Source organism: Typopeltis vanoorti, chromosome 4, assembly GCF_054136105.1.
Source record: "Typopeltis vanoorti isolate ZY-2024b chromosome 4, IOZ_Tvanoo_1.0, whole genome shotgun sequence".
In the NCBI taxonomy this organism is placed as follows: Eukaryota; Metazoa; Arthropoda; class Arachnida; order Uropygi; family Thelyphonidae; genus Typopeltis; species Typopeltis vanoorti.
The window spans coordinates 46,405,808-46,429,027 of NC_143552.1; the positions used below are offsets into that span (position 1 = coordinate 46,405,808).

The window sequence follows — 23,220 nt, forward strand, 5'->3', positions numbered from 1 at the left end:
TAATAAAATTGTATCCCTGATTGTGTTACTTAAAGTTTCCAATATTTCATTTTGACTGTCTTTTCTCAAATAGTGTACTCTATTGTTTCGTTGTAGGGCCCTTTCAACATGATTTTCCATAACGGGATCAAACTTCACAAACAGTTCGACTAATTTTGTTGTTATTCCTTTCATATAATTTATGAGATGATACGCGAAAAGCTAAATTTTGGCTACCAAGGAATTTTATAATTTTAATCAAGCGTTCTAAAACGCTCGTACAATGTTTCTTTTCCATTTCATACATGCTTTGAGTCTGGCAATCAATAGTAATTTTGCTTTTTAAATTTTTATCAAATTTCTTCCATTTTAAGAAATTTTTCATGTGATTTGAACTAGTCTCATGTCTATGCAAAGTTGTACTTACATTTCTGCAATCGTTATAACCTTCTACAAGACTACTTGATTCAGTAGGTGCGAAAAGTTGGCAACAAAAGGAAAAAAACAGAATTTAAAGTTTCAAAAGAGATGAGCCATGTTCTTGGCATGAGCTCCCCATTTTCCATTTTTCTATTATAATACATGTCGCCAAATTTACGACCATATGTATCTCTGGGATATATTATATTTTTCTTTTGAACAGGCCCCATTTCAATTAAAACAACTCGTAATTTTTCATCAATATTTCTCCATTCACCTGTATCTTCTAAATTTACAGAGACTAACAATGTTTCGTGGACAACTACAACTAAATCTTCTTCTAACTGTTTTTCACTTAAATCATGCGTCTTGTTATCTTGTTCAATAGTTGCAATAGTACTTTCATACAAACTGGATTATGTGCATGGTTCTTCAACTCTGATTTCTGATGTATCGAGTTGATTACAGTCTGCATCAGAATATTTTAATATTTTAACAAATTTATTAAGAGCCCCAGTTTGTTTCTTATAATCTGCTTCTTTCGCAGCATGATGCTTACGATTTTGTGCACTGGATAACGTTTTTTTAATTTTTGATTCCATTTCTATTTTATATCCACAAGAAATTATTACACAACACGACACAGAGACGAAATAATAGTCTGCACTATGCTAATGTCAGTAGCTTACTGAGATGCGTACCGTATGACTGGTTAACTAGCAACAAATGTTTTGGACGAAAATTCGTTTCTGCACATATAAACCGTTCACAGTTTCACTTTAGATAGACTGCAGTAGACACAACATTCTGCAGGCAAGCATTTAGCCTGCTCTTGCTGCATAACAGCAGGCTGATCAAAGAGGCGGCAATATACAATTTTTTTAAATTTTTATTCGGTGTATCCAGCCTTATTTATTTTAATATTGATCATTCTAAGAATTTTTTGTTTTTATGATAAAAATTTCGTTTCTTAAAAATGAACTTATGCACCGTACCCCAGAGGCGGCGCCCACATGCACCGCATGTGCTGCATGCCCGCTTCCGCTCGCCCTGGTTAAATCTACTCTTCCACAGAGATATTGTTTATATATTTGTTTATACTTTAAAATACAGTTAATTCTCGCTATATCAGATACTGCTATAACAAACTCACTCACTATAACACACAACTGAAAGTCTTTACCAAAATCACCCATGTACAATGCTTTGCTAAAAAAATCACTACAGCAAACTATCTATTATAACAAACTATTCCTGTGGTACTTATTAGTTTGCTGTAAATTACTAAGTTTCTTTAATGCATAAGAATAAATAATTTATTATATTTAAAATCATTAAGATTATATGTATGGAAAGATGGCAACAGTATGCTATATTTTTTATTAGTTTGTTGATTTTAATGAAATATTTATTATTTTTTATTTATGTTCATATTACTTTTTTTTTGACCTTTTAGTACCCACCCTATTCTCCCAGTCTCTCTAGTTCCCGATCTACCAGTCCCTATAACTCACTCAATAGACAGGTTGGTTTTGTTCATGAAATAATAATTATTATTATAATTTTTCCTTGATTTAAACTAATAATGACTTATTTTCTGCCTTATTGCCATATAGGAGTTGGATAATCAAATGGCTGTTCCACCCAACCCTACATTGAAATAAGTATTGGGACAGCATTGGCTTTCGTGAAACCTAAATTGCATTCACCTGATTTGGTTTGAGCTCTCTTCCTTATCACATTCATCTGTCTAGGCAGTGCTTTTCATCAGTTAATGATAATATGGTCATGTATTTTGGATCTTTCTTCCTTAAACATGACCACCAGTCCACATACCATTGTGGAACACATCAATCTGTGTTTGCATTCATTGTTCTAGTTTTTCACAAAGATTCCCTGTTTGGGTTGAGAATGAGACTATATATATACTACATGAGACCATGTAGAAAATATGTCATAATAGCACCTGCAGCATGATTTTGCATGATTAGGATGAAAGAGATAATGGTCTTTGTAAATATTTAAAAAGGGAACAATTCTCTTAAATATTTATGGCTTATTTCGGTATGTTTGACCTTGTTTCATGGTCATCTTCAGTGTAAACTAAAACTCTACTGATTAAAATCACATAAAACAAAATAACAGTGAAAATAATAACTATCAAACAAAGATGAATATGCTGCAGAACATGAGATATGCTTGATATATATATATATATATATATATATATATATATTATGCTTGATATATTAGAGTCCAAAATAATAAAGTAGTTCATTATAAATATACATTAAAAAAAAGTATGAACAATATTTACTCAGCTTATATAGTTTAAAGCAGTCATTCATATTTAGGTTTGGTTGATAAAGATACAAGGTCTATTGGGAATAAACTCATCATCAAGTCTTATATAAAATCTGTTTTCTAGCAGAAAGATTATGTAAAGAAAGTTGCAATTATCTGATTCAACGTCCAGACCTAAGTAAGAATCAGTTTTGGGAATTAAATTATTATTCTTATTAAACAGGATAACACAGCACAAGGAAGGTTAAGTGAATATGTGAGTGAACAAGAAAGGAATAGGATGGCCTGGGATGTAGTGGGAACAATTGGGTTTTGAGAGGATACTGGAATAGGTATGAGAGAGAGAGAGAGAATTGAATGGCTCGAGGAAGGCATGGAAAAGTCCTACCTAATAAGAGGTACTAGTGAAACTTGTGACAGATCCAGAAATGAACTATTATGTTTATATACAAATACCAGAAGTATCAGAAAGAAGGAGAACAAAATTGTTGCATTGATTCATCCAAAAATTGTTGGAGTAAGTGAAACACGGTTTCATGAGGATGATAGAGATGGAAGGGTATGATGTGTTTTGTGAAGACAGAAAAGGTAAAAAAGGAGGTGAGTGCTGCTAATGACAGAAAATGAGTTTTGCACATGCCAGGTAGAGATCGTGAGGAAATGAAGAGATATCGATGTGATATACTAGGACTGGCAGAGATGCAATGCATCATCGGGAGAGATAAATGGATGCGAAGTCATATGGTCAGGACATGACATGAAGCAGGAGTTGGTTTTCTTCTTAGCAAAAGAGCTGGAGAAGCACTCTTAGGTTACAAACCACTCAATGAATGAATCAGAGTAGCAAGATTTCAAGCAAAACCATTTACTATATCAATACTCCAAATATATGCATCTGACAGCACAGGTGAAGATATTGACTTATTCTACAAAGATGTGAAAGAGACAATAAAAACAATACCAAAGGAAGATGTACTAATTATTGAAGGAGATTGAAATTCCGAAGTCGGAATAGATAATGATGGTTGGGAAAGTGTCATGGGAAAATATGGTTTTGGAGAAAGAAATTGACAAGGTGAAAATATGTTAGAATTTGCTGTGGACCACGAGATGATGATCTGTAACACAGGAGAGAATGGAAACGGTAGGAGAGATGGAATGAGAGAGAGGTATGGTAATGCTAGAAGACGAGCAGATGGAAACAGTAGTAGGAGAGACAGAATGAGAGAGGGATATGGAAGTGCTAGAAGTGGAGAAAATGGAAACAGTAGGAGAGAGGGAATGAGAGAGATGTATGGGAGTGCTAGAAGAGGAGAGAATGGAAACAGTAGAAGAGAGAGGTATGGGAATGAAAGAAGAGGAGAGAATGGAAACAATAGGAGCGAGGGAATGGTAAGAGGTATAATGTATGGCGACTCAATGATCCGTGGTGTTCAAGATAGGATGCGTGAGGAGTGTTTGCCAGGAGGAACAATAGAAAGGGTGGCTATGGCAATTAAGAGAAGTGAAAGGGTGGATGAGATGATTGTGATGGTAGGAACGAATGACTTGAGTGGTAATGTAAGTCGGGCAGCGAGAGATATGAGATTTTTGCTTGAGACTGTACGGAAGAAGACAGAGAGAGGAAAAATAGTGTGCGTGTTGCCTAGGTATGATAATGATGAGCTGAGCAGAAGAGCGGTGATATTGAATGGCATAATAGCGAGAATGTGTGACAAGAGAGGACTGGTATATGTGGATGCTTGGAGTGTGTTTGAGGAAAGAGAGGAGTTGTTTGCGAGAGACCGTTTACATTTGAATGAGGAAGGACGTAGGCATCTGGAGAGATTGCTGTTCTGAACGAGTCAGTGTGTCCCAGGGAGGATGATAGTAGGGGTGGCCTCTTGTAGGAATGGATACTTGGGAGAAGGGAGACAATGTCAGGTAAGACTGAGCCCAGTGGAGTCTAGAAGGGATAATGCTGGGTATAGAAACAATGGCATTTATATGCTGTATACTAATGCCAGGAGTATCCGGAATAAGGGAGAGGAATTGGTGGCGCAGATAGCATCAGCCTGGCCAAAAATTATTGCGATCACTGAGACGTGGTTGACAGAAGGGGATATAAAAATAGGAATAGAAGTCGCTGGGTATAGCATTTTCCGCCAGGATAGGAGGGGAAAGCGTGGTGGTGGGGTGCTGCTTATGATAAGTGATGACCTATGTCCTCTAAGAGTGGAGAATTTGGAAGGAAGTGAGACAAATGATTTTGAGAGCGTATGGTGCGAGGTAGAGGTAGGCAAGACAGGATATTTAGTGGGGTGTTGCTACAGACCCAGGAGCACAGAGGATGGGGACCAGGAGATGTTTTAGACAGCTAAGTTTGGCAAGTGCAAGAAGAATGATTGTTATGGGAGATTTTAACTTCAGTAGTATAAATTGGAGAGAGGAAGATGCATGTAACAATAGGGGAATGGAATTTCTAGAATTCTTGAGGGACAAATGTCTTAGGCAACATGTAACAGAGGGAACAAGAGGTTCAAAAATTTTGGATTTGGTTATAACATCAGAAGAGTTGATAATAACTGAGTTGACATCTCTCCCACCAGTTGGAGAGAGTGACCATATGGTTTTGACTTGGAAAATGAATAGACATGCAGGAGTATCAAAGAGACGGGAACTTATGTGGAATTATAAGGCAGGTGATTATAATAGTCTTAGACGTCAACTTCGGGAAGTTTCATGGAGGGAGGAATTGGAAGGCCGGGATATCACCAGTGCGTGGGAAATTGTGAAAGAATATTTGTTATCAGCAATTGTAAGTTGTATACCACGAGTAAAGAAGAGGGCGCAATTTGGAGTAAAGTGGATGACAAACAATATTAAACAGGAATTGCATGCGAAAAAGAGGCTATGGAAGAGATATAAGGAGACAGGTGAAGAGATGCATGAGGAATATAAGACACAGGCCAGAAGAGTGACTCGTGTGGTAAGGAAAGCGAAACTGGAATATGAGAGGAGATTGACCCTAAGAACCAAAGAAAATCCTAGGGAATTTTTTAGCTATGTGGCCAGTAGGAGGAGAAATGACTGTGGAAGAATGATATTGTGGGACAAAAATGGGAATAGAGTGACTGATGCAGAGGACATAGTGGAATTGTTCAATGAACACTTTATTGGAGTATTTCATCCTAGAGGAGTCAGTTTTAATGCTAGAGGGATAGGACTGGTACGAGGTCTGGAGGTACAGGAGGAGAGTGTGTTTCAGATACTGAGTACTCTGGATGTCAGTAAAGCTGTGGGACTGGATGGTATTTCGCCACGAGTTTTGAGAGAATGTGCTAGGGAATTGACAATACCTTTAACGTGGCTTTTCAATGAAAGTCTGGCTTTGGCAATGGTGCCCAGGGAATGGAAGGAAGGTAAGATAGTGCCATTGCATAAGGGTGGTAACAGACTGGAAGTGTCTAATTATAGGCCAGTCCGTGTGTCATCAGTAGTTGTTAAGATCTTGGAGAAAGTAGTGAGGGACCGTGTACAGCATTGGGCTGATGAGGGTAATGTTATCTATGAGAATCAACATGGATTTGTGAAAGGATGCTCTTGTTTTAGCAATATGCTAGCCTTTTATAATAAAGTTACAAGAGCATTAGATGAGAGAAAGGCATATACTGCAATTTTCTTAGACTTGGCAAAGGCATTTGATAGGGTGCCACATGATAAGCTGATATTTAAGTTGCAGCACATGGGTCTGGATGTCAGATTGGTCAACTGGATTCAGGATTGGCTGTCTGATAGGTATCAGAGAGTTGTGTATGGTGGAGCAGTTTCCAGGAGGCAGAGGGTTACAAGTGGGGTCCCACAGGGCTCAGTACTAGGACCTATATTGTTTAACCTTTATATCAATGACATAGCCAGTGGATTGCAAGGGGATATTCAGTTGTTTGCGGATGATGCGAAGCTGGGAAGGATTATTAGTAATAGTGCAGATGTGGTAGCCCTGCAAGAGGATTTAAATAAGCTAGATAGATGGACAAATGAATGGGGGTATCAGTTTAATGCAGCAAAATATAAGGTCTTGAGGTTTGGGAAACATCGATGGGATGCTGCATACTCTATGGGAGGAGTTATACTGGAGGAAGTAGGGGAGACAAGAGATCTGGGGTTGATGATTGATAGAAACCTGAAGTTTAGGGGACATATTGCAAAGGTGGTGAAGGTAACATTCCGTTATCATTCCGTTGTATAAGTCTCTGATCAGACCACACTTGGACTATTGTTCTCAGATTTGGTCCCCAGGATTTGAAGGGGATAAATTAACTGTGGAAAGGATACAAAGACGGATGACAAAGATGGTTTCAGGACTGTACAAGGATAGTTATGAGGATCGGCTGAGAGAATGCGGACTGCAGAGTTTGGTGGATAGAAGAAGGAGAGGTGATATGATTGAGACTTTTAAACTGTTGAGAGGTGGTTACAGGGTTGACACTGGGGAGTTCTTTCGCTTGGTTGATCAGCGGGAAGGAGTGATGACAAGAGGCCATCCCTGGAAGTTACGAAAGGAAACTGTGAGCAAGAGGGTAAGGAGTGGTTTCTTTGTGTGGAGGGTGGTTGAGCCGTGGAATGCATTGCCTGATGGAGTGGTGGGAGCGAGAACGGTCAGTGGGTTTAAGGAGTGGTATGATAAACTTTGTGTTTCTCAGGGGGGGACCTCCCCTCGATGAGTCTTGACAGACTTTATGTCTTAGAAAGGACCTCCCTCGATGAGTCTTTTGACTCCTTGGAGGCCTGAATAATAATAATAATAATAATAAAGATTCCAGCAAAAGGAGTGTAGAAAATGGACATGATGGGCGATCAAATGATGGGAAAACCAAGAACATGATTGATATGATTACAATTAAAAGAAAATGGATAACATCAGTAACAGCAGTGTCCAACTTTTCAAGGAGCAGATATAGACTCAGATCATAGTTAGGTCAAAATTAAAAAGAAATTATAAACCCCATCATCAGAAACGAAGAGACACAGCAAGAATATGTGAAGCAGAAATAGGAAGAAGATACAGAACAATGTTAGAAGAGAAACTTAAAAGTGTGGACAAAGAAGAAAATTCAAATCTAAGAGTGAAAGGAGTAATGAAGGCGATAGAAGATGCAGTTGAAGAAACAGTACCAGAGAAGATCAAGAAGAAGTGGATTAGACAAGAAACACTGAAGTTAGTACAGGAGAAGAGAATGTTGAAGATAAGAAGGGATACATCAGAACAAATAGAGGAGTAGTATAGAAGAAAGTGTAATGAAGTGAAAAAAGCAGTCAGAATGGATAAGATGAAATAGAAGCCCAATGCAATAATATAGAACATAACTATGGGCAGCATAAAACTAGGGAGGCGTACAAAATAATTAGAACCATTAATAGCAGGTGGCAACCAACCACAATTGAAGATGAAAAAGGCAAATTATTGATGAATAGAGATAAAATTGTGCAGCAGTGGACAAGATACTGTAGTGAGTTATATGAAGAAAAACTAGATTTAGATAGCATTGAGAAACTGATTGAAGAATTGAAGCTGATATCACCACCAGGTAATGAGTATGATGTAGACATTTTAAGAGGAGAGGTAGAAAAAGCAATAGGATGGCTAAAATTCAACAAAAGCCCTGCTAATGATAATATCACTGGAGAAATGATTAAATATGGTAGCGAAAGTATGGTTACAGAAATGCACCGATTGTGTAATATGGTATGGAAAGAAGGGGAAAATGCCAGAGGAGTGGATGAAATCGGTAGAACAATTGCTTTGACGAGTCACCTTGGTAAGGTATATTGATGATATTGACAGAAAGATTGAGAACACAATTGGAAGCATACCTTGCAGACAAGCAAGCAGGATTTAGGAAAGATAGAAGTGCAATTCATATTTTGACAATTTTGACAATGTGGTTAATAGCAGAGAAAGCTAGCAGAAAAAAAAAATATATATATATACCTACTTTGTTGATTTTTGGAAGGCATTTGACAGTATTCACTAGAAAGTGGCATTAGCAGTGCTAGAATCCTATGGAATTCATAGAAAACTAATAGATATATTAAAAGAAGTTTATAAGAATGCAGTTGCAGCAGTTAGAATAGGTGATGATTTGGGGAAATGGTTTAGAACAAGCAGAGGTACTATGCAGGGGACCCAATATCACCAAGGATTTTCATCGCACATTTAGAAAGAGCAATGGATAAAATGAAGGAAGGTGCAAAAGGAATATCGGTACATAGGATGAGAATTAAGAATCTGAGATTTTGCAGATAACATTGTTATTATCTGCAAAATCTCAGCATCAATTATGGAAGAAGAAAAAAGAGTATCACAAAAAACATTGAAACTGTTACATGAGGAAGGAAAGAGATTTGGACTTGTTAAGAACTTGGAAAAAACAAAGACAGTGGTATTTGGTGAGAAGAACATGAAACAAAAGATACAAGTGGATGGAATTGTGAAATGTAGAACAATTCACATATTCGGTGGAAGTAAAATGACATATGATTTGGACTGTGAAAAAAGAAATAAAGATCACGATTGCAAAGGGAAGAACAAATCTGAAGGCCATGGATAATATCTGGAAAAGTAAAGCGATCAGCCTGCAAAAAAAACTAAGAGTACTGGAAACATGCATCTTTAGTTGTGTACTGTATGGATCTGAAATGTGGGTAATAAATAAGGAATCAAGAAAATGAAGTTTGGCATTTGAAAGAACTTGTTACAGGAAGATTCTAATAGGATGGGTACAGAAAATCACAATTGAAGAGCTCTTTCGGAAGATACAACCAAAGGAGAATCAAACTCAGAAGATTATAAAATGGAAGCTGCAATTATTTGGACACATCTGCAGAATGAGTGAGGACTGTAAGATAAAGACATTCATGTTTGGTATTATGGATCATGTAAACAGAATGGTAAAAGCATACAGGGAATGGATGTACAGAAACTGTGACACTGTGCAATGGACAAAGAAAGGTGGAAGAAGTTAGTGAAGGAGACATTGGACACCAACAGGCAGTGAGCCCATTGTTTGTGATGATGAAGGTAGAGATGTAGGGAGGAAATTGTAGCAGTGGTTTTGAAGCAATACAGTGCGAGATAAAAGTGAACAGAATGAAATACTCAGTTGATTGTTGCTATAGACCTAGTAATGTGGAGTGTAGTGACCATGAAATGTATAAGCAATTTAACAAAGCAAACAGGAAAGATTGATTCATTTTAGAAATTATGGACTTTACAACCGTGTTATAAATAACTCTTTAAATTTCCTGACGTTTTGATCTTCATATTAAGATCATCATCTGGAGTATATACAAGAACAAGCTGAGTTACATTACACGCAGTAAGCTAAAGAAACAATGATTTGATCACCAGTTATTCTACTGGTATGACCTCTAGTGAAAAAAAAAAAATTACAAATTAATTAGAAACTACATCAGAGCAAATTTTATTTAAGATAACATGAAAAAAAATCTTTCTTATAGATGGTCTTCTTTCAGTAACAATGATGTCCTATTTTTAACATTACAATTGTTATTTTTGATTTAGATTCTGGATTATCTACAGTCCTGTTTATTTACAGTTAACTCTTAGAGAGAGAAAGGTTCCGTTGGTAGAATATGGGCCTTCCATATGCTTGGGATTTTTAGACCATCATTATTGTTCAGATTGGGGTGGTTGATAAGAATCTTACAGGCTTCCTTAAATTTGCGCCCATACCATTTTGGTGTGATGTAAACAACTGGTGCTTTTCCAGTTAATTCCATGTAAGGTGTTCAGGGCATGATCAGAAAGGCCAGCTTCTCCATAATTATTATATTTAATGTGTCATTTATGTTCTTTCTGTCTGATAGGAATTGTGCATCCTGTTTCCCCTATATATGGTATATTACAGGTGCAATAAATATGGTATACTCCAGGGTGGGCCAGCAGAGGGAGTGGGTCTTTGGATGAGATGAGTAAGCTTTTTAATTTTGCAGGAGGTTTAAAGTGGCTTTCGGGTGGTATTTTTGTAGTATTCTGTTTATTTTATCTGATGTCCATTTAATGTAAGGAATGATTATAGTTTTATTGTAGATTGGGTTATCTTTGTTTTTTTATTGAGATCTTGTAGAGAATTCTGTTAATAGTGTTTTGACTGTAACCATTTTTATCACAGTTATCAGTAACCAAAGTATTACTGATAACTTTAAATTCGTCTTTCAGTGCATGTTCATTAGAGCAGATCTTCAAAACCCTGTTTTTTTAGAGTATTAACGACACCTAATTTTTGTGTTGGGTGGTGGTAGGAATTTATATGTATATATTGAAATGACTATGGATATACAGTGAAGGAAAGACTGCTAGAAGGAAGATGTGTGACAAGTGTAACTAGAAACGGAAGTGTGTTCTGTTTTTCAATCTCAATTGTGAACTGTATGTGTTTGTGTTGTTTGTTTAGGTGGCTAAGGAAAGTGTCTAAGTGTCTGGCAGCCATGGTACCAGGTCACAAAAACATCGTCAACGTATCTAAGCCAGACTTTGGGTTTTAAAAGAGAGGAATCTAAAGCATGTTGCTCAAAATGTTCCATATTAAGAATGGGGGGAGGGATAATGTCGAGCTCATGGCTGTGTGCCTCCTTTTTGTAGGTAGAAAATGTTTTGCCAAACAAAATAACCAGAATGTAATACATGCGCAAAGAGTGCCGTGATATCTGGAGAGAATTTGTTCTGTAAAAGAAGGATTGTGTCATTGATTGGGACATTCGTAAAGAGGGCAGAGACTGACAAATAAATCATCTTTTTTCTAATGTAATATCTTTGATTATGTTTATGAAGTGTTGTGTATTTCTGATATAGGAGGGAGAATGACCTAGTTGCTGCTAATTTCTTAGCTAGGTGATTATTCAGGCTATCTATACCTTTGACTTTCGGCTGGAATGATGTGTTTTACAGCCCATGGTGGTTTACAGTTTTTTTTTTTTTTTTACAGTCAAAACACTATTAACAAAATTCTCTACAAGACCTCAATGAAAAACAAAGATAAACCAGACTACAATAAAACTATAATCATTCCTTGCATTAAAGGGACATCAGATAAAATAAACAGAATACTACAAAAATACAACTCAAAGCCACCTTTAAACCTCCTGCAAAATTAAAAAAGCTTGCTCATCTCATCCAAAGACCCGCTCCCTCTGTTGGTCCATCCTGGAGTATACCGTATTTATTGCACCTGTAATATATCATATATAGGGGAAACGGGATGCACAATTCCTATCAGACAAAAGGAATATAAACGACACATTAAATATAATAACTATAGTGAAGCTGGCCTTTCTGATCATGCCCTGAATACTTTACATGGAATTAACTGGAAAAGCACCAGTTGTTTACATCACACCAAAATGGTATGGACGCAAATTTAAGGAAGCCTGTAAGATTCTTATCAACCACCCCAATCTGAACAATAATGATGGTCTAAAAATCCCAAGCATATGGAAGGCACATATTCTACCAACGGAACCTTTCTCTCTAAGAGTTAACTATAAACAGGACTGTAGATAATCCAGAATCCTAAATCAAAAATAATGCTTGTAATGTTAAAAATAGAACATCATTGTTACTAAAAGAAGACTATCTATAAGAAAGATGTTTTTATCATGTTATCTTAAATTTCATTTAAGATAACATGAAAAAAGATAACTGGTGATCGAATCATTGTTTCTTTAGCTTACTGTGTATAATGTAACTCAGTTTGTTCTTGTATATTGGTATATACTCCAGATGATGATCTTAATATGAAGATCGAAACGTCAGGAAATTAAAAGAGTTATTTATAACATGGTTGTAAAGTCCATAATTTCTAAAATGAATGCTGATCATCGTGCAACACTAAAAGAAAGGAAAGATTGATCGTTAGAGGTGATTTTCCTTATGGCAACATTGACTGGGATTGCATCCAGAAGTAAAAAGAATGAATTTCTTTAGTTTTTGAGAGACAACTACTGCAGGCATTAAGTAACATATAGTATGCAAGGATCAAAGGCCTTTGATTTGATCATCTCTTCAGAGAGAGTGTCGTTTTTAATGAGGTCTCAGATCTCCATCTGATTGGTGAGAGTGACCATGAAGTGATTACCAGGGTGGTTGCCAGCTATGTGAGGACTTGGAAAGGATGTATGTGGGACTACAAGGCTGGACATTATGAAAAGCTCAGGAGCCAACACAGCTGTAGCATAGATTGAGGAGTTGGGTGGAATGGAGATCAGTGCTGCTTGGGTGTTCTATTCAAGAACTATCTAGTAGAAGCCTAAATGAATTCTGAGAGCCAGAAGGTTAAATAAGGTAGGTATGAAATGGATAAATCAGAGTTTAAGTACAGAGTATGGAGGCAGCATCAGTTGCATGAGGAGTACAAAAAATAGGCAACGAGGGTGACTCAGTTGGTGAAGATAGCAAAGGCACATATTATGACAAGTGCTTACCTAATGGGGGGGGGGGGGAACCTCAGGAATTCTTTTGATATGTAGCCAGCAGAAAAAAAACCGTTATGGAAGGAAGATATTGATTGAAGAAAATGATAAAAGGATATCTGCTGCAAAGGATATAGTTTAGATATTACTGTACAGTTTATAAAAGTATTTCATCCTTGTGAATGTGACATCATACAGAGTTTGATATCACTGAAAGGGTAGGAGAGAGAGGAAAGGTAGTGTACGTGTTGCCTAGGTATGATAATGATGAGCTGAGCAGAAGAGCAGTAATATTGAATGACATAATCGCTAGAATGTAGGACAAGAGAGGACTGGAATATGTGGATGCTTGGAGTGTGTTTGAGGACAGAGGAATTGTATGCGAGAGACCGCTTATATTTGAATGAGAAAGGACGTGGCATCTGGAGAGATTGCTGTTCTGAACCAGTCAGTATGTCCCAGGGAGGATGGTAGCAGGGGTGGCCTCTTGTGGGAATGGCTACTTGGGAGAAAGGGGGGGAAGACATCAGGTAACACTGAGCCCAATGGAGTCTAGAGAGGATAATGCTGGTTATAGAAATAACAGCATTTATGTGCTTTAAACTCTAGGAGTATCCAGAATAAGGGAGAGGAATTGGTGGTGCAGATATCATCAGCCCGGCCAAAAATTATTGGGATCACTGAGACGTGGTTGACAGAAGAGGATATAACAGGAATAGAAGTTGCTGGGTACAGCATTTATCGACAGGATAGGAAGGGAAAGCGTGGTGGTGGAGTACTGCTTATGATGTGATGACCTATGTCCTCTAAGAGTGGAGGCTTTGCAAAGCAGTGACACTAATGAATTTGAAAGCATATGGTGTGAGGTAGAGGTGGGCAAGACAGGATATTTAGTGGGGTATTGCTACAGACCCAGGAGTACAGAGGGTGGGGACCAGGAGATGTTTAGACAGTTGAGTTTGGCAGGTGCAAGAAGAATGATTGTTATGGGAGATTTTAACTACAGTAGTATAAATTGGGGAGAGGAAGATGCATATAGCAATAAGGGAATGGAATTTCTACAATTCTTGAGGGACAAATCTCTTAGGCAACATGTAATAGAGGGAACAAGAGGTTCAAGAGTTTTGGATTTGGGTATAGAATCAGAAGAGTTGATAATAACTGAGATGACATCTCTCCCACTAGTTGGAGAGAGTGACCATATGGTTTTGACTTGGAAAATGAATAGACATGCAAGAGTATCAAAGAGACGGTAAGGTATGTGGAAATATAAGGCAGGTGATTATAATAGTCTAAGACGTCAACTTGGGGAAGTTTCATGGAGGGAGAAATTGGAAGGGCAGGATATCATTAGTGTGTGGGAAATTGTGAAAGGTTTGTTAGCAGCAATAGTAAGTTATATATCACAAGTGAAGAAGAGGACACAATTTGGAGTAAAGTGGATGACAAACAATATTAAACAGGAATTGCGTGCGAAAAAGAGGCTATGGAAGAGATATAAGGAGACAGGTGAAGAGAAGATGCATGAAGAATATAAGACACAGGCCAGAAGAGTGAATAGTATGGTAAGGAAGGCAAAACTGGAATATGAGAGGAGATTGACTCTAAGAACCAAAGAAAATCCTAGGGAATTTTTTAGCTATGTGGCCAGTAGGATGAGAAATGCCTGTGGAAGAATGATATTGTGGTATGAAAATGGGAATAGAGTGACTGATGCAGAGGACATAGTGGAATTGTTCATGAACACTTTATTGGAGTATTTCATCCTGGAGGAGTCAGTTTTATTATTAGAGGGATTGGGGCAGGTTCGAGGTTTAGAGGTACAGGAGGAGAGTGTGTTTCAAATGCTGAGTACTCTGGATGTCAGTAAAGCTGTGGGACTGGATGGTATTTCACTATGAGTTTTGAGAGAATGTGCTAGGGAACTGACAGTGCCTTTGACCTGGCTTTTCAATGAAAGTCTGGCTGCAGGAAAGGTGCCCATGAAATGGAAGGAAATTAAGATAGTGCCATTGCATAAGGGCGGTAGCAGACTGGAAGTGTCTAATTATAGGCCAGTTTGTGTGTGTTATCAGTAGTTGTTAAGATCTTGGTGAAATTAGTGAGGGACCATAAACAGTATTGGGCAGATGAGGGTAATGTTATCTGTGATGGTCAACATTTCTACAAGAGCAGTAGATGATCAAAAGGCATATGCTACCATTTTCTTGGATTTAGCAAAGACATTTAACAGGTTGCCACATGATAAGCTGATATTTAAGTTGCAGCACATGGGTCTGGATGTCAGATTGGTCAACTGGATTCAGGATTGGCTGTCCAATAGGTATCAGAGAGTTGTGTATGTTGGGGTAGTTTCAGGGAGGCAGATGGTTACAAGTGGGGTCCCACAGGGCTCAGTACTGGGACCTGTATTGTTTAACCTTTATATCAGTGACATTGTCAGTAGATTGCAAGTAGATATTCAGTTGTTTGCGGATGATGCGAAGCTGGGAAGGATTATTAGTTATAGTGCTGATGTGGTAGCCCTGCAAGAGGATTTGAATAAGCTAGATAGATGGACAAATGAATGGGGGTGTCGGTTTAATGCATAAAAATGTAAGGTCTTGAGGTTTGGGAAACATCGATGGGATGCTGCATACTCTATGGGAGGAGTTATACTGGAGGAAGTAGGAGAGACAAGAGATCTGGGGGTTGATGATTGATAGAACCTGAAATTCAGGGGACATATTGCAAAGGTGGTGGAGGTAACACAGAGGATTGCTGCAATGATGAGAAGGACGCTGACTTACAGAGATAAGTTATAATTCTGTTGTATAAAACCCTGATCAGACCACACTTAGACTATTGTTCTCAGATTTGGTCCCCAGGATTTGAAGGGGATAAATTAACTGTGGAAAGGATACAAAGACGGATGACAAAGATGGTTTCAGGATCGACTGAGGGAATGTGGACTGCAGAGTTTGGTGGATAAAAGAAGGAGAGGTGATATGATTGAGACTTTTAAACTGTTGAAAGGTGGTTACAGGGGTGGCAATGGGGAGTTCTTTCACTTGGTTGAACAGAGGGAGGGATTGATGACAAGGCCATCCCTGGAAGTTATGAAAGGAAACCATGAGCAAGAGGGTGAGGATTGGTGTCTTTTTATGGAGGGTGGTTGAACCATGGAATGCATTGCCTGATGGAGTGGTGAGAGTGAGAACGGTCAATGAGTTTAACGAGTGGTATGATAGACTTGGTGTTTCTTAAGGGGGGGGGGGGCTCTCCTCAATGAGTCTTGATAGACTTTTTGTTTCTTAGGAAGGACCTCCCACGATGAGTCTTTTGACTCCATGGAGGCCTGGATAATAATAATAATAATAAGTAAATAAGGAATATATGGGGAATTGAGTAAACTTCTTATTCTTTGAGTGCCATCTCCTATTGGAGGTCAGCGACCACCTTGGCAAATTTTGAGCTATCCTCAGCCACTCTGAACAGTCTCTCAGAGTTCATGCCAGTCCACTCACTGTCTGATGTCTGCCAGCCAAGATTTTCTTTGTCTTCCTTGTCCTTTTCCATTTATCTTCCCTTTTATAATCAATTGAAGTTACTTATATTTTTAATTATGAAGTTGGTGACCAAGATATGCAGTTTTCCTTCTTTTTATGGTATCTAAAAGTTCACGTGATTTCTCCATTTGTTCCAGTACTTCCTGATTGGACGTTTTTGCAGTCCATATGATTTTTACCATTCGTCTGTATGACCACATCTCAAAGGCTTCAAGTCTTTTTATTGATGTTTTCTTCAAGGTCCAAGTTTCTGCACCGTACAGCAGTACAGACCATACACATCGCTTAGCCATGCATTCTCTAAGCTCTAAATTTAAACTGCAATTATACAATGTTGATTTTATCAAGAGAAAATTTTTTCTTGCCATTTCAATTCTAACTTTTATTTCCATTTGTGGATTGCAATCTTCATTTAACCAGCATCTGAGATATTTAAACTTTGCCACTCTTTCTATTTGTTTTCCATTTAAAGAAAGTGCTGAATTAAGAATTGGTTTCTTGCTTATGACTATGAATTTAGTTCTGGTGATATTTATTTTTAATCCCATTTTTTTCACTCTCTTCATTCACTAGTTCCAGAAGATTTTGAAGATCCTGAATATTGTCAGTGAGGAGAGCTGTGTCATCAGCATATCAGATGTTGCTGATGATTTCACCATTTACATTAATCCCTTCCTTTCTTCCTTTTAAGACTTTTTGAAATATGGCTTCTGAGTATATGTTAAAGAGAAGAGGTGACAACACACATCCTTGCCTTACTCCTCGTTTGATGTTAATGGAGTCTGTAATAATGTCATCAATTGAACAGATTCCTTTTGGTTCTTCCAATGTAAGTTTTCAATGATCCTGATGTCTTTACCCTCTAATCCAATTCTTTTTAATAATGCAATCATTTTAGCATGTTGGACTTTGTCAAATGCTTTCTCGAAGTCGATGAAGCAAATGAATATTTCCTTGTTTTGGTCAATACATTTTTGGAATAAGATTTGAGAACAGAAAAGAGCCTCTCTTGTTCCCAAACCATTTCTAAAGCTGAATTGGGTATCACTAATGCCGTCGTCACATTTTCTGTATATTCTTTTTTGAATTATTTTCAGAAACATTTTGAGTACATGACTCATTAGGCTGATTATTCTATAGTCATTGCAAGTTTTTACATTTGCTTTTTTAGGTAGCATGATGAAGGTCGACTCTAACCAGTCTTGAGGGATTATGCCTGTATTTTAGATCTTATTAAATAGTTTTACTAATATATTAATGCTGTCGCCTTCCAATAACTTTACTATTTCTGTTGGTATTCTATCCTGGCCTATGGCTTTACCATTTTTAGCTGAGTTCAGTGCACATTCTACCTCTGAATGCATGGACCTTTCATATGTTCATAAGTATTTTCTTGGTTCTTCTATATATTTTACCCATTCTTATATTTTGTCATCCTTTTCAGATATTATTTCTCCCTTTTTGTTTCGAAGGATACAGAATTGTTTTTTCTTAAATATACCTGAGGTCTCTTTCAGCTTTTTGTATAGATTAAAATTGTCATGTTTTTCCTGTAGAATTTCTATTTCTTTACATTTTTCATTCATCCAGATTTCTTTTGCTTCTTTGATCTTGCGTTTAATAATTTTCTGAACCTCTTTATATTTTGTTGGACTATGATTTTTATATGATCTGCGTTGATCCATGAGAGAAAGAATTTCATCGTTATCCAATCTTTCTTTTTTACTGCTCTATTAGGACATTTGTACTTTTTTCTATGAAGACAGATTTTAATTTGTCCCATGATTCATCAACCCTCATGATGTCATCATTCTTGATAAGTGCTAGCTGTTGATTCAGATCTTGACTCAGTTTGTTTCTTATCTCTGGGTTTTTTTAATTTTCCTAAATCAAACCTTTTTTGTTGATATTTCTTAAGTATAGCTTTCAGTCTAAGTTTTAACTCTGCCACCAGTAGATTATGATCAGAAGGAATATCTGCACTAGGATAGGTTTTTAACTCTTTATAGAATGTCGAAATCATTGATTAATTAGCAAGTAATCAATTTGGTTTCTGACTATATTCCCATTTTTATTCTGTGGTGATTGCCAAGTATACAGCCTTTGGGATGGTAGCTTAAACCATGTGTTTGTGATTATTAGCTCCTCTTCTTGGCAGAATTGAATAAGATGGTCTCCTCTCTCATTTCTTGTTCCCAGTCCATGTTTGCCAACTACATCTCCATTTCTACCTTTCCCAACTTTAGCATTGAAATCACCCATGACAATGTTAATATCATGTTTTTTTGTGTTTTTCATTAGTTCTTTTAATTGATCATAAAATTCTTTGAGCTTGGTATCACTCTTGTTGATATATCACCACACATTTTGAGGGATGTGCCAGGAAGTTGGCATACTCGACTTGAGTTGACATCTGCCTAAACATACTTGTTTAATATGAGTCTTAAATTGAGTCAGATTCCAAAATAGTGAAATGAAGACAAGATTGTGCCACTTCGTAAGGGAGCTAACAAAAACTTAAACTTCAAATTATAGGCCAATCAGCATGTCAGCTGTTATCGTTAAAGCATTGGAGAGGTTAGTGAGAACAACAATATAGCGAATTGGGTTGACAGCAGTGGGTGGTATTATCTTTGATAGCACAGATTAGTACTCAGCTTACTATTACAGTATGTGACATGCATTGGGTAAGGGCGATGGATATACAGCAGTATACTTAAATTTTGCAAAGGCTTTTGATAGATTGCTACATCATAAGTTGGATTAAGGATTGGCTATCTGATTGGTGTCAGCAAGTTGTGTATTGCGGGGGGGGGGGCAATATGCTTGAAGAGAAATGTCAGTAGTGGTGTGCCTCAAATGGATGTTATAGAACTGCTGTTGTTTAACCTTGTTGATATTGGAGAAGGTTTAAATGAGGATATTTAGTGTTTTGTAGATGTGCTGAGTTGGGAGCAGATGTTGCATTAAAAGACGACTTGATTAGTTTAGGTGAATGGGCACAGATTTGTCAGTTCAGTGTTGCAAAGTGTAAGGTTTTAAACTGGAAAACAAAGAAGGAATGTGGAATATACACTTCATGGGGATATATTGGAGGAGGTGGAGAAAATAAGAGATATGATGTAAAAGTGAATAGAAATTTAAAATTTAGAAGACACATTATTAAAACCCTGAGGACTGCACAACGAATTTTGGCAGTGATGAAGAGGATGTGAATTTGAAGAAATGAGGAGATTCTGGCTGCATTATATAAGGGTTTGATTAGGCTACATATAGACTACTGTGCACAGACTTAGTCATTTGGTTTTTCAAAAGGGTGAAGAGATGTTGGAAAGGATCCAGAGGTGATTGACTAAGGTGGTTTCTAATCTCTGGAATGTTGAGTATGAAGAAAAGTTGAAAAGATGAAATTTACAGAGTCTAGTGTATAAAAGGAGGTGGGGCTATATGATAGAGACATAGAAGTTGGTAAAGGGTTATTATAAAATTAATGTTGAAGAGGTTTTTTATAAAATGGTGGTGGGAGAACAAGGTGTCATTCCTGGAAACTGTACGAGGAGGGTGTTTTAAACTGAGCTAAGGAGTGAAAAGCAGGGTTTATTTGTATGGAGAGCAGTGAATGATTGGAATGCATTGCTCCAGAGTGTAGTGTTGTGTCTGCAGAGAATGAGAATATATTTAAGGTACAGCATGATGAGCTTTTTTCTTTCTTTTCTTTTCTTTTTGTGTGTGACAAAGGGACCTCTCATGATGAGTCTTTGACTCAGTGAAGTCTGAGGATAATAATAATTAAATATCCTTCGCACTAGTAAAAAATTATTTTTATGTATATTTATATATTCATAATTATCTAATTTATCCTTTTGGATTCTAATGGTAATATTGACCACATTTTCTTAATGCTTTACAACATACACATCTTTGTTTTGTGCTTCTTTTAATTGTTGCTCTGCTCCATGTGATTTTACGCATTATAGTTTCAGTTTGTGCTGAAGATAATTACATAGCTTTGTTGAAATTTTCGACCAAATGACTTGCTTCATTTTAAATATTTATACCATGTGTGTGTGTACCTTATATCTCTATCTTAATATGATGGGTTTGTTCTGTAAAACTGCCACAATATAAGAAAGCATTATATTAGTTCCAGACCATTATTTCTCCCTCACCATACTCACCAGTCTGTTAAAAAAATGGATATAGTGTGATTTGTCATTCCTTATCATGAACTTCCATTGCTCTACAAATTAGTCTTAGTGTTCTTTACAGCAGCGGGCAGTACACCTCTGATGTACAGCTGCCCTTTGATAGAAACATTCATGCAGCTCTTTACTGTAGTATCTTACTACTAACCTAAACCTCTGTGGACGCTTTATTATCTTGGTTAATTGTTTCAACATAACACTGTCATGATTTCTGTACACTCTTTTGGGCATCTTTTTTTTTTTTTTTTTCTCTTGTTAGCTTTCTGCATATGTTTCTTAACTGATATGGACCCACTTTTCCATTAGTTCATAACATTACCCTACTATTGATTTTGGATGATGCAGTACCAATGTCACAAATGGATAGGCATGATAACAGATTTCAAAATCTGTGATTCTTCTCTTTATGCCTATAACTGCAGTATAAAGCAAAGATATTTGCCTTAGATCAGTACAGGCAACAAAATATATATATAAATATATATTTATATATAATTAGATTTCATTTTAAAACAGGGGATATCTTAATACTTATTTCAATGTAATACATGCTTTGTATGATTACGAGTAGATATTATTGAGAATATGCTTATAATATTGATAGATACATGATTTTTTTAAATAGAAATTCACTTTTCACATTTTAATCATTTAAAATGTAAAATAAAATATAATAGAAAAATCTGTACTATTCTTATATTTCAGATTTTTCTGTTATAAGAATATAATAATTATTATATTATTATATAATAATTATTAAATATTATTAAATATTTTATTAAATAAATTATTAAATATTATAAGAATTAGGGAGTGGAAAGAAGGCAAAGGTGGTGTACGGAGGAGTAGAGTCCAGGATGAGGCAGGTTTGTGTTTGGGCCATTGTTGTTTAATTTGTACATAAATGATATAGGAAATGGCTTAAAGGGAGATATTCAGTTGTTTGCTGATGATGCAAAGTTGGGTAGCCCAATAAAAAATCAAACTGATGTTGAGAGTTTGCAGGATGATTTAAATAAGCTGGCAAAATGGGCAAAAGGTAATGGATGTCAGTTCAATGTGGAAAAGTGGGAAGTTATGCATTTTGGGATTAAAAGATTACCAACTGTGTACTACATCAATGGAACGGCACTCCAAGAGATTGATGAGGCTAGGGACTTAAGGGTGTTGGTGGATAGGGAGATGAAGTTCAGGGGACACATTGCTAAGGTGTTCAAGATTGCACATAGGATTACTTGGTTATTGAGGAACACACTAACATCCAGAGATAAAGAGTATTATTCCCCTTTATGAGGCGTTGATATTTCCACATTTGGATTACTGTGCTCAAGTCTGGTCACCTCTATGTTGGTGAGTGATGTAAAAAATGCTCTCTACATTGATAGATTGAGAGCTTGTGGATTGCAGAGGTTGGTTGATAGGCAGAGGAGAGGAGATATGATAGAAACATTTAAATTACTAAAAGGTTTTTATAAGATTGATGCAGAGGAAACGTTTCAGCTGTGTGATAATGATGGAAGCACAAGAGGTCATCCCTGGAAATTAAGGAAAAGTGTGGTTAACAAGGGTGTGAGAACGAGGTTTTTCGCCTGGAGTGTGGTGAATGAGTGGAATGCATTGCCTGACTCAGTTGTGAGTTCTTCATCTGTAAATGAATTCAAGAAGAGATATGATAGATATTGTTTTGATAGTTTGGGTCTCCTGCAATGAGTCGACTGACTCCATGGAGATACCCATAATAATAGAAACATCTGCACTACAGAAAAAATATTAGCAAGCAGTTATTTATTTTTTTAAATAATAATGAGAGAGTGAGATTATTCCACTTCACTGAATTTTGATTTTCAGTATCTTTAGAACACATAATTCAGACTATTACTTTGAACTCAGTTGTCAGTGAAGATTGAAGATTTCATATCTAATTTATGTATGAAATATTGATAATGAAGTGTATTTGATTAAATGGATCTACATTTCCCACTCTTTTCAAAATTCCTGCCCAATATCCAAGTCATAGTTTTCCAAGAGATGTGCCAGGGCAGTCTAAGGGTAGAAAGAAAACACATTGTAAGTGGTTTGAAACAAAAAAATTCAAGCTTTATACACAGCCTACACTGAAGCCTACAACACTTACAAGACAATCATTAGTATTGTTAAGAACTAAATGTAGAGAACTTGTCTTCTGTACTAATGGTAATCATTCCTTTAGGTCTCTTGCAAAAGGTGTTGAGTACAATTCCTGTCCATCTGTGATCCTGCATCTCTCTTACACCCAAATGACAGCATGAGCTAAA

General features: G+C 36.8%; 1 protein-coding gene across 1 annotated transcript in view; it reads left to right on the forward strand.

Moving 5' to 3' along the window:
* Positions 1–23,220, forward strand: part of LOC150107279 (actin-binding LIM protein 2-like) — a 508,439-nt gene that overhangs the window by 314,691 nt on the left and 170,528 nt on the right. Inside the window, exon 9 of the mRNA XM_090391129.1 lies at positions 1,856–1,924. Within this exon, the coding sequence (XP_090247255.1) occupies positions 1,856–1,924 (69 nt within the window). The remainder of the gene's footprint in view (positions 1–1,855; positions 1,925–23,220) is intronic.